The following is a 25,525-nucleotide window of genomic DNA, read 5'->3' as shown; positions in this document are numbered from 1 at the left end:
AGATTCCAAAACCCGGGGACCAGAACTCCAGGAGCAGGGCCCAGCCATGGGGGATACAACATGCTAATATTTGAGAACCACCACGTCCAGGGAACTGGCTGATCTCTATTCAGTACATTGGTTCAGCAGCCAGTCTTGAGCCAAGACATTGAGTACTGTGACTCTGGACTGGGCTTCTGTCAAAAGCTCATGAACGAAACCAGCATCACCCCCAAAACAATGCACCCTCACAGGGCTCAGGACAGGGACAGGCAGCAGCAGCTGTGAGCACCAAGGGCCTCTGTGTGCACACACCAACACGGCCAGCCAGCCGCTGCCTGGTACGCCCTTGAGCCCCAGAGGGGAGGACTGAGCTCATAAACTAACCCAGTATCCCCAAGTTGGCCAGGGGCTCCGATTCCCCACTGGCTGTAACTGGTAAACCTGGCTCTGCACATCGGCTGCCTCAGTGGACAGTATTTTAAAGATCCCCCGTGAATACCCATCAGGGAAGACTCCCCAGATGCAGTTTATCTTCAGGGCAATCAGCTATGTGTGTCTAAAATGGCAGGTAAAGCTGTGTCGATGCAGCCTCAAGAGGTCACGGGCTCCTTCCAGCAGCCTGTGGTATGCACTCATCAAGGGGAGGGAAGGGGTGGCCTGCTCCTCCTTGCCCTGCCCCCAACTCTCCCAGGGTAGTGCCTGGTTTGCAGCAGATGCTCGATAATGTGTGCTGCACAAATAAATGACTTCACTTTATTAAGGGTACTTAAAGCTGGGCATTCCTCAGAGCTGGTACTTTCCACCTGGAGTCGCTAACCCAGAATCCCCAAGTTGGCCTGGGGCTCAGGTTCCCCGCTGGCTGTAACGGGTAAACTAATGGCGAGAAGTAAGACAGCTCCATTCACATGTGGCCGTCTGGGCACCACCTATGTGAAGAGGGCTGTCTGGAGGTCCACAGGCAGGGCAAATGGCTCTTGAACATGCTCATGAAGCACCCAAATGTTTTTAATTCCTGGCATAGCTGGGGAAGGGACCCACCCCCCCTCTCCAGGGCTTCACAAGTCCCCAGAGTGAAGTATGAAGAGGGCTCTGCCTCGGTCCTCAGCACTCCCCAGGGATGCCAGAAGCTACCCAGTTCAATGTCCCACACAGACACTTCTGACGGGGAAGAGGCACTATCAAGGATTCCCTAAGGAGGCTTTCTGACCGACCCCGCAGAGATCACATTTGCAAAGTAACATTCTGCAGAAGGGCCAGCCCTGAACTGTCCCAAGCAAACTAGTGAGTGCAATGGGTCTAATTAGGGGGACAAGGAGCCTTTAAACAGGGGCTCTACCCCTGGGGGACTGACTCCCACCAGGACCAGCCTTGGACAGAAGAATCCAGGTCCAGGGCTCTGTCTGGATCTGCATACCTGCTGTGTGCTATGTGCTGTGTGTGAAGTGAGCTGGTCCCCACCCCTGCCCCAGCCAGCAAGAGGCTCAACCGAAACCTTCGCTCCTCAGAAGAGAAGTCAGTTAAACTCCACCTGTACCACGAGTTTACCCTCCTTAGGTGTGGGCTTCTGGTGCATAATCACACACTGCTCCACACAATGCTGGAAGAGTAGGATAGTTTAAAAGTAAAATCTCTGCCTCGTTATAGGGCTCTCGGGGACTTGGGAAGTCATCTATTCCCACCTTCTGCAAAGGAGACGACCTATCCAGAGACACACACTGTCAGTACACCACCTGCTCAACCGCACTGGCCCCCTGGACTCCTGGCAGACACAGTGCATGACATTCTGTGAGGCCCAGGCGGGAGTTCCCCTCTCCACGAGGCATTCTTCACCTGCATCTGAGTCCCCAGGCTCTTCCTAGTACCAGGGTCTTTGGGTCGCTCCTTGCTCCTAGCTCATCACATTCCGTCCTATGTACTTGCTTCCTATCTGCCTCTTTGTCCCCAGCTCGTGAGTCCCTTCAGAAAGGACCATGTCTCTCTCATCTCTCTGCCCTGCAGAATCCTGCACAGCCCAAATCAGAACACCTGCTCGACAATGGAATATTACTCAGCAATAAAAGAGAATAAAATCATGGCATTTGCAGTTGGAGAAGAAATGCTAAGTGAAGTCAGCCAATCCCAAAAGAAAACAAATGGCGAATGTTTTCTCTGATATAAGGAGGCTGATTCATAGTGGGGTAGGGAGGGGGAGCATGGGAGGAATAGACGAACTCTAGAGAGGGCAGAGGGGTGAGAGGGGAAGGGAGGGGGCAGGGGATTAGCAAGGATGGTGGAATGTGACGAACATCATTATCCAAAGTACATGTACGAAGACATGAATTGTTGTGAACACACTTTATATACAGAGATATAAAAAAAAATTGTGTTATATATGTGTAATAAGAATTGTGATGCATTCTGTTGTCATGTATTTAAAAAATAAAAGCAATTTAAAAAATTAAATTAAAAAAAAAGAAAGAACACATGCTCAGTCACCTCTCGCCCATTACAGACAGTGATCTCCAGAATTCTCTCCAATCTCCTCCATCTTCTCAGATAATGACCAAGGAAAACCCTACTGAGTGGTCTCACATGGTGGGTTGGGAAGAAAAACATGGCGGCAGGAAGGTGTTGGTAAGTTCAAACTCAGTTAACATCATGATGTGAGTGGTTGAAAGACCCTGAAACCGCATGGAAACTGGACTGTGGTATTAGCTGCTGCTTCCTATGTGTTGGGGGCTCTCCCCAATGGGACGGGGGTGCTCAGAGCCACTCAGAATGTTTCCATGTTTCATTCCCTTTACCGCCCACTCAGGGGGTAGCTCACAACAGACCTCTCTTGGCAAACTGACAAAGGGAGAGGAGGTGCAGCTGGAGTGAGCGTAGAGCTCGAACTCTACTGTGCCACCCATCAGGCCTCGAAGACTCCCTGTGTCCCCTCCTCACCTCGAAGGACTGTCACAGGGTGAAATTACTCAGGGGAAACACCCCGGGCACAGTGCAGGTGCCTCCAAGTCAGATGAAAAGACATTCCCTGACTGGTGCCTGCCCTGAGTTGTGTCTCCTGAGGAGCCTTGCCAACTAGCTGTACCCGGTGCAACCAGAACAGCTTCCCCCCTGCAGCTCTCCTTCCCAGTAAACCCAGGCGAGCTATCTTCCTGTTTGCTGTGGGACAGCCCTAAAGCTCTGCTTCAGTGGTCCTGCCCCTTTACAGCCCTCTGGTCAAGCATCTTCCTTCTCCTGTTTCTGGAGGAAAACTCCTAATTTCAAGCTTCTATCTGCCCAGGTCCTTGGCGGTTGCTCTTCCTCCTCCACACCTTCTGTTTTTCCACCAGTTCTTTCTGTAGAACATCTGTTTCTTTCTTTCTGAGAACATCTGTTCAGACTCCCTCATTGTTCTCTTGGCTCAGAGCTGCCAGACTCGGCCTTAGCCAGGTCTGCCACAGCTTGACCTTGACCAAAATCTGAAAAGCATTTAAAGGCCAAAAATTCTACTTGGGAAGAAGAGATTGTCTGTCACCTACACCTACACGGTTGTGAGCCCCCTTCCTGTTCACAATCGTGACTCACTCATCCCAGCCAGGGCCCCGATTCTTGGCTGTGGCGCCAAACAGGATCCTGCTCTAAATTTTCCTTCCCCAGTTTTAAGGGTCTGTCCACCAAACTCTGCTGATCGTGTTGTGCTGTGTGCAGGCTTACCACGGAAAAGCTTACAACCCCCCAGAGACACAGAAGAGCTTGGTGATCTGCGTTCCTGTTTTGGTAACTGGCTGCTGGTTATAAACTACTAGGCGACAGGAAGATAATCAAGAGCTTCCCAAGGAGGGGCTTGGAAAACCAGAGAGGAGCACTCAGGCCACACAATCCCACCCTCTACCTCTGGGCTCCGTAGAACACTTCATTTTGCCTGTGTAGACATACAACGCACGCCTGCACACACATGTGAGCCATAGCTTCTCAGAGAGACCAGTCTGCACGACAAAAGCCCCATTCTCAACTGGCACAAAGAAGGCTCTGCATGCTCTGCACAGCACCCAAGGGACCTCAAGTCCCGTATCCCATCTGGGGGTGTTCACCTCCTCAGGCCGGCTCAGCACGTGTCCCTCAGGGCCTGTGATGCCCAGATCCAGGATCCTCTGCTGTTCCTGAAATGTGTAAAGAAAGCCAGGTGGTCAGGAAGCTGGCGTTCAGGTCTGAGCAACAGAGACCTGGGACCAGGGTGACCCGAGCAAAATGTGAAATTGGCTCTGCTGATCACTCTGCCCTCGTCCCAAGACCTTATAAAGAAAAAGGTTCACTGCCCTATACCCTGGCCTGTCTGACCAGCCTCTGCAAACCACTTAGCCTTCCCCTGGGAGGCTGAGAGCAATATGCTCCTGGTCCTCAGCCTCAGCCACAGTGTAAGATGCCCAGGCGTGACCAGGGAGCTTCCGAACCCCACCCAAGGCAGCTGCACTACGGTCCCAAGGGAAACAGCCTCCTTGAAACAGGGACTGGCTGGCGGGACGCTCATGCCTGCAGGGAGACTGCAGCGGAGTCCAGCCCAGGAACACCAGGCCCTCTGATCTCCCTCCTTGGTGTTCAGCTACCCGCGTCACCCTCCAGGAGATGCAGAAATGATGCAAACGAAAGCCCCCTACCTCTGCAATGATGTCGCCGTTTTCTGCGTGGACTTGGGCTATGGCACCAATATCCCGGATCACACTCAGTACTTCATAAATCTGAGAGAGAGGAAGGTGGGATCAGTCAAGGACTCTGCAATTTACAAAGCAGCACAAACTGAAAGGACACGGATGAGAGCGAGAAGCCAGGGCTAAAGCCCTGGGCTCACATTCTCCCCAAAGGCTGAATCACATCCCTAAATGACTCCACCAGCCGAGCCCCACAAAGCCAAGGATGTACGTATACTGGAGAATGCTTTCCCAGGGGGCAGCAGTGACCACGTGCCCACCAGCCCATTCAGAAGAGCTGATGCGTACCTGGGAATCCGTTAGCTGGAAGCGATCTTTGAAAGCCATGTACACGAGGAAGGAGTTGACCCCTGGGGACAGACAAAATAGAGAGGGAGACGTGACTTTTAATACACAAACCAAACCAAATAATCTGGAAGGGAATGAGAAAGTGATGCTACCACACATGTGTGTGTGTGTGGGGGGGGGGGAGAGACAAACAGACAGATAGACAGAGAGAGGGGAGAAAGGAAAAGAGACAGAGATGGAGATACAGAGAGGCAAACCGGGTAAAACATAAACAATCAATGAATTCTGGGGACAGGGTTCATGAGAATTCCTTTGAGTAGTCTTACAGTTGTTCAGGAGGCTTAAAATGATATCAAAATGAAAAGCTGAAATGGTTATACACCCATGTTCATAGCAGCCCAAGTGGCCATCCAATGGATGATGAGATAAAATCTGGTCTATACATGCAACAGAATTTCACTGAGCCTTAAAAAGGACATTCTGACACCTTCAATAAGACAAATACCATGTGATCCACTCCTGTGAGGGGCCTGGAGAGACAGGAATTGGAATGGGGCTGGCTGCCTGGGGCTACAGACAAGGGCACGTGGAGACGCATTGTTTAATGTGCAGAGTTTCAGTGTAGTAAGAGGAAGGGTTCTGGAGATGGATGTGCTTCGTGCCACTCTCCCGGACACTGACAGGTGGTTAGAAGGGTGAGTTCTGGGTTATGTGTATTTTACCACAGTTCCTATATTTTTTTTTAAGCTGCCCCCAACAGAAGTCTGTCGTGCCTTTAATAAGAAAATGAATTAGAAGTTTCTGTCTGTGAAGATCAGTACCAAATGTCTTCTCTTTGGCAAGCAGACTATACTCCTTGCCGATTTTTAAGAAACTCTTTTTTAAATAAAAAAAGGTCCATTGGCTCAACAAGCAGACATCCCGGGCCCATCCTCTCTTCTCGGAGTTCTTGCTTCCCCGCCTCCCGAGGCAGCAGACCAAACACCCCTGCCCAACATCCATCACAATGTTAAACAATCGTCCTGACAACGTCCTCGCCTTGGAGCTTAATTCAAGCCACCTGGGGTGCTGGGCGCTGCCTGAGTTAAATGCTCCTGGACATCCTGACCCTTCTCTCCTTGCTAGGCAACAGTTGTCATGGTAACTCTCAGGCCTGGTTTAAAGTAGATTCACTCTAAATATTGAGAGTTAAATCCATTAGAGTCTGGTTATTCTCAAATGTGAAGAAGGTCAAAGGTTACCCACTTTCTTGTTTGTGGAATCTTCAGGCTGGAAAGAAACATCACAGTGCAGAATGCTCATGTGGGAGATTTTTTTTTTTTTTTTTTAAAGGGAGAACCATAAACTTTAAGCAACTTGCCCAAGGTCACAGAGCTAGCCTGTGGAAGGGCAAAGAAATAAGGCTGAGGTTCTAGCTCTCCATCCTGCAGATTCTGTACCACATCTGTGGCTGTCCCCCATCCCCACCCCATCCACATCCACATCCACGTCCAGGTTTCCCTCCTGCTGTGGATCACAGCACACAGCACACCTAAGCCTGGAAGTCCCCTACGTGCATGATGCTTCCCTGAAGGTCAAGACCCAGTGAGGTCAACAAGTGGCCCCAGAAACCCAGTCCCCAGCCAAGTTCAAGAAGACCTGGAAACACCACGTGGTTTGACTTCCCCACCAAACCCCTGAGCCCCCAGGCTCCTGTGAACCGGAGTCCTGGAGACACCTTAAGGTGGATTCCTCCCACCTCCCAGTGAATCTCTCCAATCCCTGGAAATTGTGAAACAGAAAAGCCCCCTTAGGTGTGAAGTGTCCCCCTACTTTCACATCGACCCTGGACTCACGGCTCAGGTGCACCCTGACTGCCCAGCAGCCTCACGGGCTCAACCAACGCTCACCACATCCCCAACTCCCAGCCTGGCTAGAGAGCAAGGGTCCCTGAGACCAGCAAGCTGTAGGCAGCTGCCACCCAAAAACAGGCCAGTAGCAGGGCTCACATTCTCTACCAACCACGACTGCAGGGGGTTAGGCCCTCCAGTGAGCACAGGCTGCTGCCCAAGGCCCGCTCTCCTTGCTCAGGGCCAGGCACCAGCAAAAAGCACAACTGGGATCCAGAGGCAGTACCCAGAGTTTCCCCAGGGCCCTGCCAATGCCTGGGCGGAAGCGCAGCCATCAGCAGCAGGTGTCAGGGCAGCGCCACCTACCGTGGTCCTTCACCAGCGCCTCCATCTCCTCCTGGATGCCCTTATGCCACTCGGTGATGTCCACGTGCAGAGAGTAGTCACAGCAGGACTTGCTGTCGGCCCATTCCCTCCACTGGTCGAAGGCGGCCAGCAGGCTCGTCCCAGGCTCGGGAACAACGTGGTCAACTAGGAGAGAAGAGACACGCGTCATCATCTTCAAGAAACTCACAGGCCACGGCTGGCAGGTGTTTTCCCACTTGGCCCCTGAACAGGGCTTCTTGGGTTCCCAACCGAGACAGCGATGCCTTCGTCAGCCCCTAAGAATGCTCTGAAGCCAGCTGAGTACTCAGGAGGGACGAAGGAGAAACCTGTCCTTGGATGCTCCGGGGAAACCACACGTGAACTACCCGGATCTGATTTCCCAACTCCAAGTCCCTAACCCCGGGGGGGCACGCTTCATGGACAATGTGTCCTTATGAATAATGGCAGTGTCAAATGACCGGCCAGAGGAGCCAGAACTTCTTTGTGCTGATAGCTGCCATGAGACGCCCCCACCAGACAGCTAGGCACTGGGGGGACTGGAGCACAGCCACACACTCGGGGCCTTTCCAAAGTGCCCAGGCTCAGCCACTCTCCCGTGGCCGCTCATGTTTCTGCAGCATAATACCAGTCTGTAATTTAAGGGAAATCTTTCATCTTAAGAGTTCAAAGCATTCTAAAACGGTGGCTGCTGTGATATTATTATGGAGGTAGGCTGACCCGGAGGACAAAGGACCATGGCTCAGGCTACCTGGGGTCTGTTTCCTGGCTCCCCCTTCAAGGTACCCTTGGGTAAACTACTTAATCTCCATGGTCAGAAATGTCTTGCTGGTTTAAAATGGGGGACAATATTACCCAGCACAGACATTTATTATGGGGATTAAACGAGAAGCGTAGCTATCACCCTTATCGAGCTCCCTGATTTAAACCCTCCAACAGTGTCCCCTTGCACGTCATATAAAGGTTAGAATCCCAGCCAACCTCCACACATGATCCTAGATCAGCCCCAACTTGCATTCTGCTCTCCAGCGCCAAAGGCTGTTTTGGGGGTGCTGCACCCCCAGCCCGTCCTCCCACCACAGGGCCCTTGCAGGTGCCATTCTCTCTCCTAGGCCTTGGGGAGCTCTCACCCAGCCACTGTGATGACAGGCTTTCTAGACTACTGTCACCCAGCTTTACAAGAAGCACCTCAGAAATACAAAGCAAAAGGATTTGTTCAAGGTTGAATCAAACTTGGGCAACAAGAAAGATGAAGCCCAGGATTCCAGATGCCTAAAGCAATGAGGCATTCTTCCTAAATAAAATATTAGATGTTCTGCACCCAGGTAAGCAGTTCTGAGCTAAGAAAATGCCAGCCTTGGCAACACGGTGAGCTCAGATTTCTGAAATGAATCAAACTTGCAGATGCTGCTAAACTGGGATCCCCTGAGCTTGCCTTTATATATGTCAGGGATATGGCCATCGGACATATTGACTACCCTGATCAGATCATTACAAATTGTATATATGCACTGAATGTCACACTGCACCATATGAAAGTACATGCAGTTACTATGTGTCAATTAAAAAATTTAAAAATATGGCCCACTGTGGTAAATTTCTTTGGATAGAATCCACTTTTCCATAAATATTTGCAAGCATTAGTATAAAATATATGCATATGTCTATATAATCGATCAGTCCTGATATCTGTAATACGCTAACATTATCTAAAAAAGTAAAATCGATGCACATTTTAAATGCAATTCTGTTCCGTTGGTAAAATGTTACCAGAAATTATGACAAAACAATTCTAATTCTTCTTCTTAAATTGTGCCCGACTCCCTCCTCACAAAAAAAGAAAAAGAAAAAAAAAACAGAAAAACCTCAGCAACAATCAGTTTGGACAGTCTCCACGGCCACTCCCCTGCTTCACCTCTCCCCCTCCTCCAAACCTCCCTCCTAAGCAGCCAAGTGAGTTTTCTAAAACCTTTACTCAGCTGCTGCCAGTCGCCGGCTGAAATCCTTCAGGGGCCATCCTCCATCTGCAGAGTCAAATTCAGACTCCTTCCCCAGATCCAGTGGGTCTGGGCCCAGCTGATGTCCCCAATGCACTCTGTCCCCTACCTGCTCACGGCCATGGCCACCCTGACAGCTTGTCACTTCTTTGGGCAGCCCAGCACCTGCCCATCCCAGATGCCCCCTCTCTGGAAATCCACTGTCCTTGTTCCTCATCCTTCTCATCGGGTCTGTCACCATCCCATGGGGACACCACGATTTGAAATAGTTTCCATACAGGCATCACTAATAATGTGCTGTCTGACCACGCCCCCACTAGGACAAATTCCTCAGAGCAGGGACTGAGGGTTGGGACACAGGAAGAGCTCAATAAATGAACTAAGTAAGTAAAAGAATGTCGCCTCTCGGCTCTCACGTTCCGCCACACAGGATCAGGTGAAGCAGCCAGAGTTAGAGTCACCCCTTGGTATTGCGAGGCAAAGTCTTGCCCATGCCAAAATCCACAGATGCTCAGGTCCCTTATGTAAAATGGCATAGCATTTGCATATGACCCATTCAAAACCTTGAGTGTCCCCTCCCTCCCTCCCTCCCTTCCTTCCTTCCTCCCTCCCTCCCTCCCTCCCTCCCTCCCTTCCTTCCTTCCTCCCTCCCTCCCTTCCTTCCTTCCTTTTGCTTTATTGTGCTCAGGATCAAATCCAGGGCCCCCAAGCAGGCCCCCTACCACTAGCTAAATCCCACATACTTTATATCATCTCTAGATTATTCATAATACCTAGAGGGATGCCTGCATGCCTCCGTTGGAGCGGATTCAGTGGATTCAGCATTACTACTTGCTTTGAAGCACATTTTAGTTTTGCTTTTTGGTACTTTCTGGAATGTTTTTTTCCAAACATTTTTAACCTGTGGTTGGTTGAACCCACAGTGGGTTGAATTCACAGACACAGTATGTGGATATGAAGGGACATCTGTACTGTCCTGGAGCCCGGCAGCTTTTCCTGCTCAAGCCCCAGAGCTGCTGTGAAGCCCAGAGGGCTCCTGCGCAGCCATGCTGCCTGCCAATCAGAGGGCCGTCTTCCACTGGTGGCAGGGGATGCGGGAGACAATTGTTTTCTTGGGATAGATGGAGATGTCCAGGGCTTGCCAAGCATGTGTAAGGCCTGGGTTCAATCCTCAGTACTGAACAAAGAAAGAGGAAAGACTGCTTGAAAAAAAAAAAAAAGGTTTTAGGGCTCAGGGTGTGGCTCAGTGGTAGAGCCCTTGCTAGTACATATGAGGCCCTGGGTTCATTTCCCAGTGCAAAAAAAAAAAAAAAAAAGTGATTTTTCTGATGATACAATCTTAAGTAGAAAATCTCAAATTTTAGGCAAAGTTAATATCACATCTAATCTAATCTCTACCACCATCACCCTGCCAAAAACCAGCCTACTCGAATTTGGTACGTTTCCTCTATACCTTTTCTCTACACATTGTATTTTTATTCTATTTTTTTTTTATTTATAGTTTGTCTCCTCTCAAAAAATTTTAAAGTGGGTTAAAAAGATAATTATAAGAAGACTTGATTAAAGCAGAAATAGGAATAAAAGATGATATAGGAGGAAAAAATAATGGTGGACATAAAATGAAACCAAGAACAAGGCCTGTCTGTATGTCCATGTGTCTGTGTGCATGTGTGTGTGTGTGTGTGTGTGTGTACAAAACACTTGTGTTTGTAGGTAGATGTATTTGCACGTGTGTACAGATAAACAACATTTGTCCTACACATGGCTGGATTTAAGGTCAGGGCTTCTAGCCAAAGTAAACAAGGAAGCCTGATATGTTCAGCAGATCTGTTTCCTTTGGGATTAAAAGAACCCACCACTCCCGGGAGAAGGGCAAACACTGCCAAGGCCAAGATCCACAAGCTCGCAGCTAGAGAACGATCCTTTCCACTCTATTGCTCTCCGATGACTTTTAAAAATACTTTAATGTTAGTACTATTAGATAAAGCATTTGATAATATTTTTAATTTGCACATACATTACAGAGAAATAAGACAGTTCTGACCCTGGGTTATTTTTCTTTTGTTCCCTTTGTCACTCTTAGTATTAAATGAGCAGCTGCTTCTTTTTAGTTGTCCATGGATCTTTATTTTTTATATTTATGTGGTGCTGAGCACAGTAGCCTCACACATGCCGGGCAAGTGCTCCACCACTGAGCCTTTAGAGCAGCTTCAAACCTGGTGGTAAACGTTCCAATTCATTCCTCTTTTTTTTTTCTTCCTTTTTTTGGAACCCAGGGCAATTCTAGGCAAGCCTCTACTAGTGAGCTGCACCCCCAGGTCTTTAATTTTTAGAAGAAAAAATATTATCTTTCAAAAGCTCGGTTCCTCCATCAGCTTCGCTTCCCTCCTTAACCTGGGAACTCTGGGAAGCCCTCCTGAGCATTCCGGCTCCACGCCCGAGAGCAAGCACTCCCCCTCCCTAGCCCACACAGTGGGAGGTGTCTGCAGAGGACACCCTCAGACAGTGACAGCCCACAACCCCAGGTGCCCCAGGGGTGGCAGATCACTTGTGTCAGGGTCCTCATGCCCCTTGGAGCTCACAAGAACAACCTTGAGAGCTTATTAAAACCCAGTGTGGGCCTCGCCCAGAGCTCTGAGGCTAGGTGCAGGCTGGGACCTGGTGATCTGCATTTCTCGTGAGCACCCAGATCTGCTGAGGACCACTTTGACCACAGCCAATTACAGCACAGTTTCCCATTTGCTTCCCGCCCTCCCCCTGCATTCACCAGCAGGACCTGTGGGTTCCGCGACAGTATCATGAGAACAAGCATCAGGCTCCCTGGCTGCAGTCCACAGCTGCCCTCCACGCTGGGCATGCAGAACTGGCTTGGGAACCAGTGCCTAGCGCTGGGGACCCTTGAAAACTCAGGCCCCAGAAGAAGCCGAGTACTTCAGGGAAATACTCGCGCTTCTTCCGAGAGCTAGCGAGGTTGAGAAGCCCCAAGGAGCTGCATGGGTTTTCCCACAGTCCTCTTCCCAACCGAGCTCTCCTGGGAAGAGCCCCTCCAAGGGAACAGGACAGAATGTCACGCTCACTTCCGGAGGCAGCAGAGTCCCTGTTCGGATGCAAGCTGGAAAGACTTGCCCGGAACTCACAGGCCTTCCCTCTGGGGACCTTCCTATGCCATCCGCCCCTGCAGAGGGGGCACTCAGCCACCAGCCAGCCACCAGCCAGCCACCAGCAGTGACAAGAGGTGGACCTTGGGGTCTAAGCACCTCTGTCCTGCCACAGTCCTCCTTGCTGTGCTCACACTCTGGGACTTGCCATTTTGTCACTAGAAAACACAGGCATGAAGCCACCTACCGTGAACTACAAAAAGTCTACATAGGACCTGCAAACACACACACACACACACACACACACACACACACACGGGCTTCCTCAGGCTGTGCTGGGGAACACTATTGGGGATTCTGGGGGGAGTCTGGGAACCTGCTTGGTGGGGAAGCCAAGAACGGGCCAGGGACAGTGGCCTGAACTTGGAAGCTACAAGCAGAATCTGGAAGTACTTCCATCCAAACACCACCAGCTATTTCCAGAGGGCTATTACAAGATGCCGATCCTTAATCCAAGAATCCAAACCCCAAAATGCTCTAAAATCTGATACCACAAGTAGAAAATCCCACCTCTGACCTCATGTGACAAGTCCCAGTCAAAACGCAGGTACTCTAAAATATTGCATAAAATTACCTTCAGGCTGTGTACGGAAGGTATATAAGAAACACAAATGAATTTCACATTTCGACTCAGGATGGATCATTATACAATTGCTCTAAAACTTGAAACACTCTGAAATTTGAGAGACGTGTCTGGTCCAAAACATTTCAGATAAGGGATATTCAAACCATATTACTTACATTAAAATTGTCAAAGGACCCTACATTTTTTAATAGCTTAATAGATATATAATTCGCATAATACATTTTATCTATTTAAAGATACAACTCAGTGATTTTTAGTATATTCACAGATCTGTACAATTATCACCACAATCTATTTTTAGAGCAACTAAAAGAAACCCCGTACCATTAGCAGTCCCTCCCCATCCCTCCTGCCTGTGTTAGTCCCAGCCCTAAGCCACCGCTATCTACCATCTCTATGGATTTGCTTATCCTAGACGCAGCTCGCTTGCAGATACAATCACACACACCATGCGTGGGCTTGTGGTCTTGCTGCTGGTGCTTAGTGGGCACAGTGCTTGCAAAGCTCGTCCCTGCTGCAGCCTGAATCAGTACTCTGTTCTTCTTATGACTCCAGTGGCTCTGGCTTCCCTATTTTTATGCTTATTGCATAAAACAAGCATAGTGCGAAGACATGGAAGAATAGAATGCTTCTTGAAAATTCACATGTCAGACTTGAATGCTTCACACATTTTACTTATTTATTTATTTTAGATCACTGGAGACTCACATGCAGTTTTTAGAAGTGACACAGAGAGATCCTCATCTGCTCTCCCCGTTCCCCTGTCTGTGCTCTTCTTTGGCTTCCTGACGTTTACTCTGAAGGTCCTGAGCAGGGGTCTGGAGGAGCCGCCCAGCTGGGCTGCAGGAGGCTGCTTATCTCACTCTCCTCTGTCTTTTCCTCTCCTGGTCCTCCTTCCTCAATCCTGACCTGCCTCCTTCCTCCTCATCCTTCTGCCTCCACAGTCTTCCTCAACAGCCAGTCTTGGCCCCACACCTGCAGGCCAATGGATCTGAGGGACAGGCCCCACTTCAGTATAAGACAAGTAAGCGCCCGTGATAAGCACCTCAAACAGAGGGGCCCGTTGGCCACAGCACCCGTCAGAGTGGGCGCCTGCTGCAAGAGGGAGCTGCCCATCTTAAAGCTGGAAGTGGGCACCTGGAGCCACCCACCCCTGCACTCCACTCCCTCTGCTGGCTACAGTTCCTGGGCCTGGGCCTGCTGGAGCCAGGTGGCCTGTTCCCTTCAGGCTCCTGGAAGATGGCTCAGGAAGAACCAGAACCAGAGCTGGAGAGTGAATCTGGGAGCAGGACAGAGAGAAGGCCTGGATTCCCAACTCAAAGATTTCTTACTCCAAAGATGACCTTGAAAAGCCACCTCTGTCTCTTCATCCCATTTTCACAGATGAACTCAGACACAACGAGGATCCCCACTTTAGGAACCAGATGCCCCTCTCCTCGAGGCACGGGACAATGGCATGGAAAAGGGAACCCTCTCATGAGTTCAGCCTGTGGCTTGGGAACGTCACCAGAATCCCAGCAGCCCACACTGGTGCAGGTTCCCGGCCCTCTGCAGACGGCCCTCCCACGCCTGCCCTTGCTGGCCCACACTAGGCAGGTGGCAGGTTCAGGATCCCAGGGTCCCATATGGGGAGGGGAGGCTGCAGGGCTTGCCTCTGTGGTATGGAGGGCCCTCAGCAGCCTGAGGCAGGTGGCCCTGGTCTCCAGCCCTGGCTGACAGTCACCCTCACGGCTTGTCCCTGTGAGTGGTCAGCCCAACTTTCCATTCCTGGGCCCTTTTCTGTCACCCAGAACACATGCAGCTCCCTCAGGCGGGCAGTTAATGAAGCCCAGTGGATGGCAGAGGAATACGCAGTGTGAGACGTGGAAGTCACTTCCGGGCACAAGGTGAAGAGCCCTTCAACGTGCTGGCACCTCATAAAACCCTTCTCTTCAGGCCCCGGTGCATGTGGGCTCCTGGCATCCCAGATCCAAGGCCAGGCTGATGAAATCTGCGTGTTGTGACGAAGGGTCATTTACAATGTGTAAATCCTCAAGAGTGATGAACCAAACGATGAGCAGAAACTCTCTGACTCACCAAAAGCAGATGCAGGGGGAATAAGAGACCCATCTGCAGGCAGCGTGGGTCAAGGCCCCAGGAACAGGCCCCCAGAGGCAGCCGTGGGACATGGCCTGGGCCTGGGGAGAGGACCCAGTGAACCACTCCCCCACCCTACTTTACACTTGACCTTGAGGACTTGGGGAATTGCTGTCCCTCACTCAGAAAGGCCGTGCACAGTCTGAGTGCTCTCTGCAGGGAAGGTGTCATCAAGCCAGGAGTCATTGTGGGGAACAACCGTTAGCAAGTACAAATATCACCGTTTGTACATAATGACGCTTCTATCTGACCCTGAATCTCACTGACAGCAGCAAATCTAGCAGACTCCACCTGCAGACACCGTGGCTGGAACCAGAATGATTCTGAAGGTCTCTGAATCCACCGCTCACTTTACTGATGAAGACTCTGAGACCCTGGGACGTTTCAAAAGTTGCTCAAAGATGGGTGATCAGAGGTAGCAATACCAGAATTAAATCCAGGACTCAATCTCACATCTGCACCATTTCCTCTGCTCTTTATTCCACAGGAGAAATATTACCTATGACCTCACCGCCCTAGTAAGACCTACTATTCTTTTTCCACATTATCTTCCAGGTCTGTCCTGCGCATGTATTTTATGTGGGCATGACCACAAGGCATGCTCCCTTTTAATTCTGTGGGGCTTTTCTTTTTCTTATTTTAATTGCATGTTGTCTTAGAGTCATCATAATCCAATTTTTAGTGTGAGCTGCTCTTGGGGAATCTGCTATCTTTTTCTCTACCGTTTCCCTAATGAAGAACCCTTCCACGCTTCCTCTGTTATGAATACATTCACACTAATGCTGTTTTGCATGGCTTTCTCTGGAGAGCCTTAGAGTGGGCGTTACTGGACGGACTGCAGTTCCTAATCCAGACAGCCACGCTGTGATCCCAAAGTGTTGCCACTTCACTCTGCCACCAGCAACAGAGGGGGACATCACCCCAGACAGTGCTAGTATCCATTCTATTTGCTTGTTATTTAAGGGGGTAAAACACAAAACTCTTCCCACTCTTCCAGGCTATCTCTGTTTCAGATGAATAGACCCTTTCCAAGACCAGCCGCAGAAAGTGGTTGACCACTCAACAGAGCACAACCCAAGGGCCACATCTGCCATGTTAGAGCTAGTCCCTGGCCCTTCTCCCAGGTGCTTCTCAGGTATGTCAACCCGAGCCCTGAGACAACTCCTTCACCAAGGCTAAGGCCTCTGAGACCTAAGCATTTCTGAGTTCAAGGTTCTGAGTTCCTTGACCCGGGGACAGAGAGAAGCTGTGCTTTGTCTCCCCTCCATGTTTATGTTCACAGACTGGCACAGGCTTAATAGGAAACGCCATCTCCAAAGCAGGATGACGAAGTGTGGCCTGGGGAGAAGGCAGGAGAGCCAAATCTATTCAAGGGCAAAGCCTCCAGCCCCAGGTCCATGCAGAACTTCTCCAAGAGATGTTGAAATCCTCAGCTAAGCGTGGGGCGCGGATTCTGCTTCCTGTAATTAGACAGGCATTCTAAATCTGAGTCGGAATAAAAGCCACATTGACAGTATCTCCATGTCCCTTCACCGGTGGGGGAAGCACCAACCCAGCCTCCCACTTTTCGATCCTGGAATTCCTCTAGCGTCTGAAGTCCCGAGAAGCCACTTGACAGGCCCTTGGGCTGGCCAGCTCTCCAATGCCTGGCACGGACAACGGGGCCCCTAGTGCATCATCTATAAAGCTAGGCTGGAGTATTGCTGCTCCTATGAAAGAAAAGTCCCCTCAGCTGTAGCCACCCACACTGAACTTGCTGGGACAGAGGTGAGACAACCATCCATGGGGAATCTTCAGTCTACCGGAGGCTCAGGGCTTTGGCTCCAGAGTCACCTGCCTGGGCTTGAATTCTGGGACTGCTGCTAACTAGTTCTGGGACCCAGGGCAAGTTAATTAACCCCTCAGTGCCTCAGTTTCCCCATCTGATAAAGAACAGCAACAGTGCCTACTTCCTAGTAGAAGGGTTCAAAGTGCAAGTCTGAAGTCTGAATTTGCACCCTAACCCTGCCAAGGATTAACTGTAACTTTGGGATCCTTTACCCTCTCTGGGCCTTGGTGTTCTCATCTGTAAAATGGACATCATGATAGTACCACTCACAGGGCTGCTGTAAGTAGTGTGTATAAAGGGCCTACAACAGCGGGTCCTGCATAAATCTGGGTCAGATAAACCCAGAGTGACAGGACCACCCGAGGATAAAGTGACCTGATGCAATTCCCAGCCCCGAACTGTGATCCACAAACGTCCGAGCACCTCCAATGCAGCTCATGGGGAGACCAGCTGCACCCCTCGGCAGCAGGGGAGGGGCTCGTGGGGCAGACTCAGGCACAGAGCACCAGCCTGGAAGAACAGGATGCAGGAAGGGTCTGATAAAGGCGCAACTGAGAGAAGGAAGCAGGAGCCCCGCGGTGCCACAGGAAGACCTGGAACGGGTGCCATTCACCAGAGGGCAGTCTCCTGATGACACTAAGACTCCGGGGACAAACAGATCTGTCCTGTTTATACAGCAAGCAGGCACTGACGCTAAGTCAGAGACTCCGTCAACAGATGTAAATGCAGGCGTTCACCTCGCAGGCACCCCTACCCTGGGACCCCAAGATGTGAACAATCTCCCATCACACAGGACATGCTAGGAACAAATTCACTTTCCATTTTATTAGAAATCAAATGCAAATAAAATGGGCAGTAGCAACAGATAAGCCAAGCTGTCCTCATTAACAGAGTTCATGTCATTCCAATCAAAAGCAAAGAAACCTCATCCTGCGGGTGGGTCCCAGGGAACATCAGCTCCATCTCCACCAGGCTTTGAAGATGATGAAATGACTCCAACTTTCAAAACCACAGAAATACAGGGAGCCCAGGCTGGATGGATGCCCCAGTTCTGCCCTCCCCACACGTATGTATGCATGCGTGTTCACATGGGCGTGCGTGTGTGTGTGTGTGTGTGTGTGTGTGTGTGTGCGTGCGTGCGTGACAGGGAGGGGAGGGTGGAGACGAGTTCCCTCCCTACTTCCTGGGTCCTCGGACGTTGCAAGGAAACACGGGAGACTTCCCAGTTCTCTCCACAGTCTGCCAGAAATAAATTCCAGACTATGAACAAATCACAGCAAGAAGAGAGAGATAATGAGCAACAGAAAGCCTGGGGGCTATGGCGACAACCCAGCGGTGCTCCACGTGGGGACGAGGTCCGCCCCTCCTGCCAGACCGAGTCCTGAGGAACTCCACCTCCAGGGAGGGGTGGCCGCTGGCTGTGTCGGCCAGATGAGGTGGCTGGAGAAATATGTGGGTAATGACACTTCCTCTGTTTGTCTCTGCTTTGGTTGCCACAGGCTACAGGACCACAGATTCGGTGCTGGCTTGCCAAAAATAAGAGATTACAGGGCTGTGCAGAATATCAGGAAAAAGAAGTCACACCACAAGGCCTCCACATGCAGAGGATGGTTCGGACTCAGTTTTCTTTCCTGTTGTTCCTTTCTTAAGAAGGCACTAGGACTATAAACTTGAGACTTGCCACTTTCCAAAGGCCAATGACAGTGACAGGAAAGAACACTGAGAAGATCAGCGAAAGGGTCCTGTTGACACTTTGAGAGGTCTATCTGCAAACAACCAGGGTGATCAGATTACCATGAGCCTTCTGCAAAATGACGGACTGAGATACATGATGCGATGCTCACACCTCTATTGGAGGACATCATCTCTGGACAGATACATTCTTATCATAAAATCAAGAGCACCTCGTTCACATAATAACCAGTGTGTACCCAGGACTCTAATCAGCATGTGAGCACCCAAACCCTTGGACAAAAGCTGCCGGGACAGACTGGCTACACACAGTGAAGAACAGGTCAGCCATTGGACCGCAGCTGAACTCAGGAACAAAGGCAGGCGGAGTCTGGACTCTAATCTGTTTATTTCAGTGTTGCACAATCCCTCCTGCGTCCCCTCCAAATGAAGTCCAGCAGGGAAGGAAGCCTCGGTGATGTCATGTGTGGACCGGGCCCCATCGAGAGCCAACATCATTTGATGGGTGTTTTCCTCCTAGGAACCTGGACTGAATTCAAAAACACAGCAAAAAGACATAGCGTGACATCCCTCGAGCCTGAACCTCAGCCACTGTACCATGAGGTACAGCCCTTCTCAGGCCAGAGCTCAGGGTTCAATGGGTCTTTTTTGTCCCCAGTTGATTTGCAAGACTCTGAGTAAAAGCCAATGTATCTGGACAGGAGGTTCAAGCCTGGTGGGGGACCTGTTGTTCAGGGAGCCTGTAATTACTCTTTAAAACTGTGTGGATGGTTTGAGAGTCCAGGTGACAAGCGGACGCAGCCCAGAACCACGCCCGCCACATGTAAATGCAAACCCCCGCTCACAGTATGTTCTCTTCCTTCCCAGGAAGGCCAGAGATAAGAGATAATAACCCAGATGCAAAGCACAGCTCCAAAGGAACTATTCTTTAGAGAAAAATTCCTTGAAGTGCAAAATGATTTCAATGCCAAAAACCTGGAACACCAGAAAGACTGAGAAAAACAAGACAAAATCTTCCACTATCCCTCCAATCATACAAAGAAAATATTAATAGATCATTAATGTGCTCACATGTCTATATAACCTTTTTTTCATACCCACGTAAACACACGTGTATATTTTTTACAAAGTAGTATTATAATAAAGAATATGTATGTAAAATATACTTCAAGAAAACTCTTTACAGGGGAGGGTTGAAGGCATGACTCAGAGGTACTGCATGAGCTTAGCATGTACAAGCCCCAGGTTCAATCTCCAACATCCAAAAAAAAAACCCTAGTATCCAACTAGACATACTGATCATAGTCTGTGTCTTGTCCCACCAACATAGTATGAACGTGTTCACATTAATAAATATTTTCCACAATGGTTTTTAATGACTACGTACTACTTCTTCCCAGAGAACGCCATACATAATTTACCTAACAATCGCTTATTCCAGTTTATTTTGAATGACTTGCTCTCTTGAGAACTCAGGGGTCCCATAAAAACTGTGAATTCCTTCTGAGGGTACCCCTCGCCCCTCGTGGCCTAGGGACTTCCTTTTAGGCTCCTTCTCTTAAAGGCCCCTACCATTCCCAACACTGTCACCCAGAGGAGCAAGCTTCCGACATATGAACCCTTAGGGGACAAAGGACATCCAAAACATAGCAACTCCCCCTGGCAAACCCAAGACTTGGCAGGAAGGGGTCAGGGTGGACATGGTTGACGTCAGACTCCTCCTTAGCTCTGCCGTGGAGGAGTGTGGTTTATGGTGGCCGCAGAGCCCCAGGGGCACCTGGTGCTGACCTCCCAGCTCCGTGCTCCGTCTGCCCGTCTAGGATGAGGGAGGCAGGGCTCCCAGGAAGCTCTTAACCTCCTCTTCTCCAACTGAGTCCATTACCCCTCCTTCAGGAGCCTTCCAAGAGCATCCCGATGGAAACCGGCCACCAGACCTCAGACCTGGCAGAGTACCGGATGGTTTTCACCTCCTCCCAGGCACGACGGCCCAGGACCCAATGACACCTTGCTACCCAAATCTGACCAGCTGACTCCTCTCCCATTCTCTACAAAATTGCCCCAAAGGACTTCCATTTGGCCAAAATAGGAGTCCCCAAATTGCTCTTGGGGAGAGGTGACTGTAGACTCTCACTCAGAGCTGGAATCTTCCTGCTGTCACACAATGGTGAGGACAAAGGTCATCCAGGCCCTGCCCTGAGCAAAGACTTGAGAGATGAGCTTCAGTGAGGAGTCTTATGGACACAGAAGAGGACAGAGAGGACAGCAAGGACGGAGGCAGAGAAGCATGCAGAGACACAAACCTGCACACAGCAAGGCCAGCTCTGGGACGCAGCCCCACCTCAGAGCTGAGCCCTGCCTGTGCCAGAGGCCACCCAGAACCCTGATTCACCGGGAAGGGCTTCAACTTCCGGGGCTGGTTCCCTCTTCTAGGAAGAACCACGCACCCCTGGATCGTGAACTGAAACCAATTTCCATGCATGTATGAGTTTGTCAGAATAAAACCCAACTACTATAAATAACCATTAAGCTGTAATTTAAAAAAATAAATAAATAAGTAACATTTTTCCCAAGGCAAAAAAAAAAAAAAATAGTTAAAAGTAGCTGGGTGCTGGACATGGTAGCACACACCCTAAGCCCAGCTCCTCAAGAGGCTGAGGCAGGAGGATCCCAAGTTCAAGGCCAGCCTGGGCAACTGAGCAAGACCCGTCTGAAAGAAAAAATAAAAAGGGTAAGGATGTAACTTAGTGGTAGAGCACCCTGGGTTCCATGCCCAGGGCAGGGGATGGGGCCAGTTTAAAAAGCTTATGTTTTAAAGACCGAGCTTTCCAGAAGAGGGTGGAAAGGACCTTTGGGGAAAGGACTTAACAGTGACCATGTGCCAGGCACACACTCAGTGGCCTCGTGTATCATACCCACTTTATGCTGCACAGTAACTGAGATCAGAAAACCATGGCTCAGAATGACCATGAGCCCCGGCAATCCCACTCTTGGACTGAGCCCCCAAGAGCAGGGAAAGCAGGGACAATGGACAGACTTCGGGTGCCCACCTTCACAGTGGCATTTTTCAACATTACCAAACGGTGGAACCCAAGTGTGCATAAACAAACCGGAACACACAGTGCAAGATCATTCCGTATCTAAAAGGAGGGAAGCTCTGACGCGTGGTACAACTCGGACAAAGAGCGAGGACATCAGCCTAGTGAAATGTGCTAGACCCAGCAGGACGCGACTTCGGGATCTCCCTCCTATGACATCCCTAAATTCACAGAAACAAAGTAGCACGGTGGTTGCCAGGCGCTGGGGGCTGGGGAGGAGGGAACAGGGAGCTGTCCAAGGGAGACAGACCTTCAGTTTGGGAAGATCTGAAAAAGGTCCGTGGGTGGAAGGTGGTGCTGGTGACACAATAATGTGACTGTGAATATGCCATGAATTGCACGCTGCAAAACAGTGGAAATGGCCAAGTTGCGTTAGGCATGTATGTACCCACAGTCAATGAAAACTGTGGCTCGGAGAAAAGAAAAATAAGCCGCCCCACTAGTAGTGAGCAGTGAATATCCCAGGGCCAAACCCAGAGTCTAGGGACACAGGCCAAGCCCTACCTCACCAGAAAGTCCCCTGCCTCGGGCTCACATTCTGCAGATCTTCCCTTGCACAACAAAGACCTTACTGTCAAAGTCCCCTTCCTGCCCTCCTGAAACTCCAGTAGGAAGAGTCCTCTGCCCCAGCCTGCAGCATCTCCCCCAGCCCTGCTGGGCCACACCCAACTCAGCACTGTCAGTGAGAGCCGGGCTGGCCTCCTTGGGAGCTGGATGTGGGGAGATTGCAATAGAAAACAAAGAGCTGGAGACGGGCGAAGAACTGAGAAGAACCATGCTGGAGCCCCAGCTCTGCCCCTCCAACAGGAGGGCGTTCAGGGCATCAGGCCCTCCCCAAGCCGCAGCTCCCGCCAGCCTCCCCTCCCCTCCCCACTCCTTGCCTCCCCCACCCCCCCAAGCTCTTCATAGGCTTTTGTTTTCAATACCCATAAATACTGATTTACTTGTAAATTCTAAAACTCTCACCAGTTTCCACAAGCCCCCGTCCTTCCCTGCATGTCTCTCTTCTGGGTGTGCACCACCTTCTCTTGCCAACTCACAATCAGACCCAGGGGGTGAAACACCAGCCAGGCTTCAGGTGTAGGACACCCTGGGCCTGCTGGGTGAGGCCTCCTTGACTCTCTGGAGCAGCTTCTCTCTTCTAGAACCTTCCTCCAGCACACAGTATTCCATTTTAATAATTTCTTTGTAGAACTCCCCAGTAGATGGCAAATTCTTTGCAAACAGAGATGTTAACTGTACTTCTAATGCCCAGACGAGGACCAGCTACTTGGCCTGGTAAAAAGTCGGCTAAATGGATGGATCGATGAATGAGCAAACCAATGCACGGGGTTTCCTTAGCAGCGGAAACCACAGCACTAATTTCCTTTTCTTTAAACAAAAGCAAAGGCTGCAACAGGACTGTGCAGGTGACCACATCCTCTCCTCTCGTCAGCCCCTCATCAGCCCACCAACAAGGCCTCGGAGTCCAGCAAGTGCTCTCAGCTGTCAGTGCTGGCAGGGGCCGTGCTCATCACCCTACATCAGAAACAGGGGAAGGCAAGGACGGAGTCAAATCAACACCCTGGAACCGCGCTTCATGCCTACTGTGCCCCTAATAGTGAAGGGCCCAGTGACATGCCAACCAGGACAACTGCTGGCCAGCAAGCCAAGTGACCAGGCTTCAAGTGCTGATTCGGTATCTTATCAACTGGGTGGTCCTGGGAGAGCCCCTCGGCCTCTCCCCTCAATCCATTCCTCGGCATAACACGGGGGACATTCCCATCTATCTCACAGCAGGTAGGGTCTACACAGCAAGCAGCCACGAGCAAGGGTCCTCTAAACTACAAGTACAGAAGGAAATGATTCTTCCTATTCTGGCCTCTGGAGGGATCTCCATCTGAGAGAAGAACACAAGGACCTAGGAGACCCGGTCATGGTCAAGGGTACCTACAGGCTGCAGAAGTGCTGCTCATCTATTTTCTGTTTGTACAGATTTGCCTATTCTGGAAATTTCATATAAATAGGCTTTTGCACCTGGTTCTTTTTTTTTTTTAGCATATTGTTTTCAAGGCTCAGCTGCATTGTAATATGTCCTTCATTCCTTTTTTATGGCCGAATGACAACATTGTCTGGATATACCATCTTTTGTCTCTCTAGCCTTCTGTTGGTGGCATGAGCAGTGTTCAGGGCCTGGGGCTCGGGGAAGGAGGAGTAGCTGCTAATAGGTATGGGATTTCTTGTTTAGAAGTGTCCTAATCTGTTTAGTGCTACTATAACAGAATGCCTGTGACTAGGTGACTTATAAAGAATAGAATCTGTTTCTCACAGTTCTGGAGGCTGGGAGGTTCAAGGTCAAGGGCCCTGCATATGGCAGTCTTTCTGCTGCACCATCCTCAGGTGGAGCGGAGGAAAGGAGCATGCATGTGCCAGAGAGGAGGCAGGACGCGTCCCTTCATCAGGAACCCCTGTTACAACAACTGGCCCACTTCTAAGGTCAATGGCACCTCCCCACTTCCGTAAGGTCCCACTCTTCCACACTGCTGACCTAGGGACTAAGTTTCCCACCCATGGATTTTGGGGGACACAGTCAATCCGCAGCAGGTGGCAGGAATGTTCTGAAGTTACAGAGCAGTGACGGCTGTGAGTATGGGGAGAATCACTGGACGGTACGCTTTAGAAAGAATGAATTTTATAGGAACACAAATCATATCTAAATTCTGAAAACTAATGTTAAAAGTATCAAAAGAGTTTGCATAAAACCAACACAGAAAGAAAAGAGAGGGCGAGGGAGCTATCACCCTAAAGGACAAGACTCTGACTCAGGATCTTCTTTTCCATAGAAAAATCCCTCCCAGAGCTCACAGGGAGGAGCAAGGGAAGCCCATCCGCCAAGTGCCTCCCGGACAAGGAGAAGGAGCCCGGCTCACACAGGGAGAGAGACCAGGGAAAATGGCTTCCTGATGCCACGCTTGGAGCACCTATCTGTCACCAGAGGCCACCTGTGTCTGGTAGGGAGACCTGGAGAAGGGGACTAGGTCAGAAGCGGGAATGTTCCGTAGCTTCTCGACCATCAGACCCTCTCAGAGTCAAGTCATAAGAGAAATTCAAACGCGATCACACAGGCCGAGGGACCCAGCAACAGAGCTGCCAGAACTTTCCACCTGCTGCAGACAGAGCCCACTCCCTCAGCACCTCAGCCCACACTTCAGCACCAGGAGGGTCAGTACACCCTCCTGGCCGCCCCTGGAAAGGGAGCTGCTTCCTGGAGCTGAGCTTCTGCACAGTGGACAAGCTTCCTTGGCCTGAGGGCACCCATCGCAGGTACCTGCTGAATGCCCTGGGCAGCACCGGCAACGATGTGAAGGTGGGCCACAGGGAAAAGGACACAGGTTGGACACAACCAGAGGCCATGCCCCCTTCCAGGCTTTAGAGCTGTCCCCAGGAAACAGGAGGACCCACAGGTCCATGTCCCTGATTCAGCCTCGCTGGGCTTTCCATCAGGTGTGAGGCTCCTCTCCATCCTGAGCGACAGCAGGATGCTGCCCTGAAGCTGAGCCTGCCCTCCAGGCCCGCCACGATTAACAAGTCCTTGTTTAGGGAGCAAGTGACCCTGTGCCTGGAATCTCCCATAAGCAGGAGGCTGTGCCCAGCAGAGGAGGACGCACACCAGGGAGGTGGCACGCAGCTGTCCTGGGGTGCTTTCCGTCAGCACCCTCGATTCTAAGATCTGAAGTACAAAACTCAGCACAGCGAATCCTCCTCTTCCAAAGTAAGATGGGGAATGATTTCATGGGAGGAAGGGGAAGAACTGTCCCCTAAAGTGCATGGATTTGAAACAACCTCCGAATTCGTACGTTACCAGTGTCTGGAGGTGGGGCCTTAGTGGGCAACTAGTTTA

At 50.5% G+C, this 25,525-nt stretch overlaps 1 protein-coding gene across 1 annotated transcript in view; it reads right to left on the bottom strand.

The window, feature by feature from the left end:
• The window catches only part of LOC144253642 (dihydropyrimidinase-related protein 2-like), a 93,227-nt gene that overhangs the window by 15,879 nt on the left and 51,823 nt on the right, over positions 1-25,525 (bottom strand). The window contains 4 exon segments of the mRNA XM_077795961.1: positions 4,038-4,106; positions 4,602-4,682; positions 4,941-5,002; positions 7,136-7,300. Coding sequence (XP_077652087.1) covers positions 4,038-4,106; positions 4,602-4,682; positions 4,941-5,002; positions 7,136-7,300 — 377 coding nt within the window.

This window comes from Urocitellus parryii, chromosome 3, assembly GCF_045843805.1.
Source record: "Urocitellus parryii isolate mUroPar1 chromosome 3, mUroPar1.hap1, whole genome shotgun sequence".
Classification (NCBI taxonomy): Eukaryota; Metazoa; Chordata; class Mammalia; order Rodentia; family Sciuridae; genus Urocitellus; species Urocitellus parryii.
The sequence above is the reverse complement of the archived record's forward strand: the minus strand, read 5'-3'. Positions and strand labels throughout refer to the sequence as shown.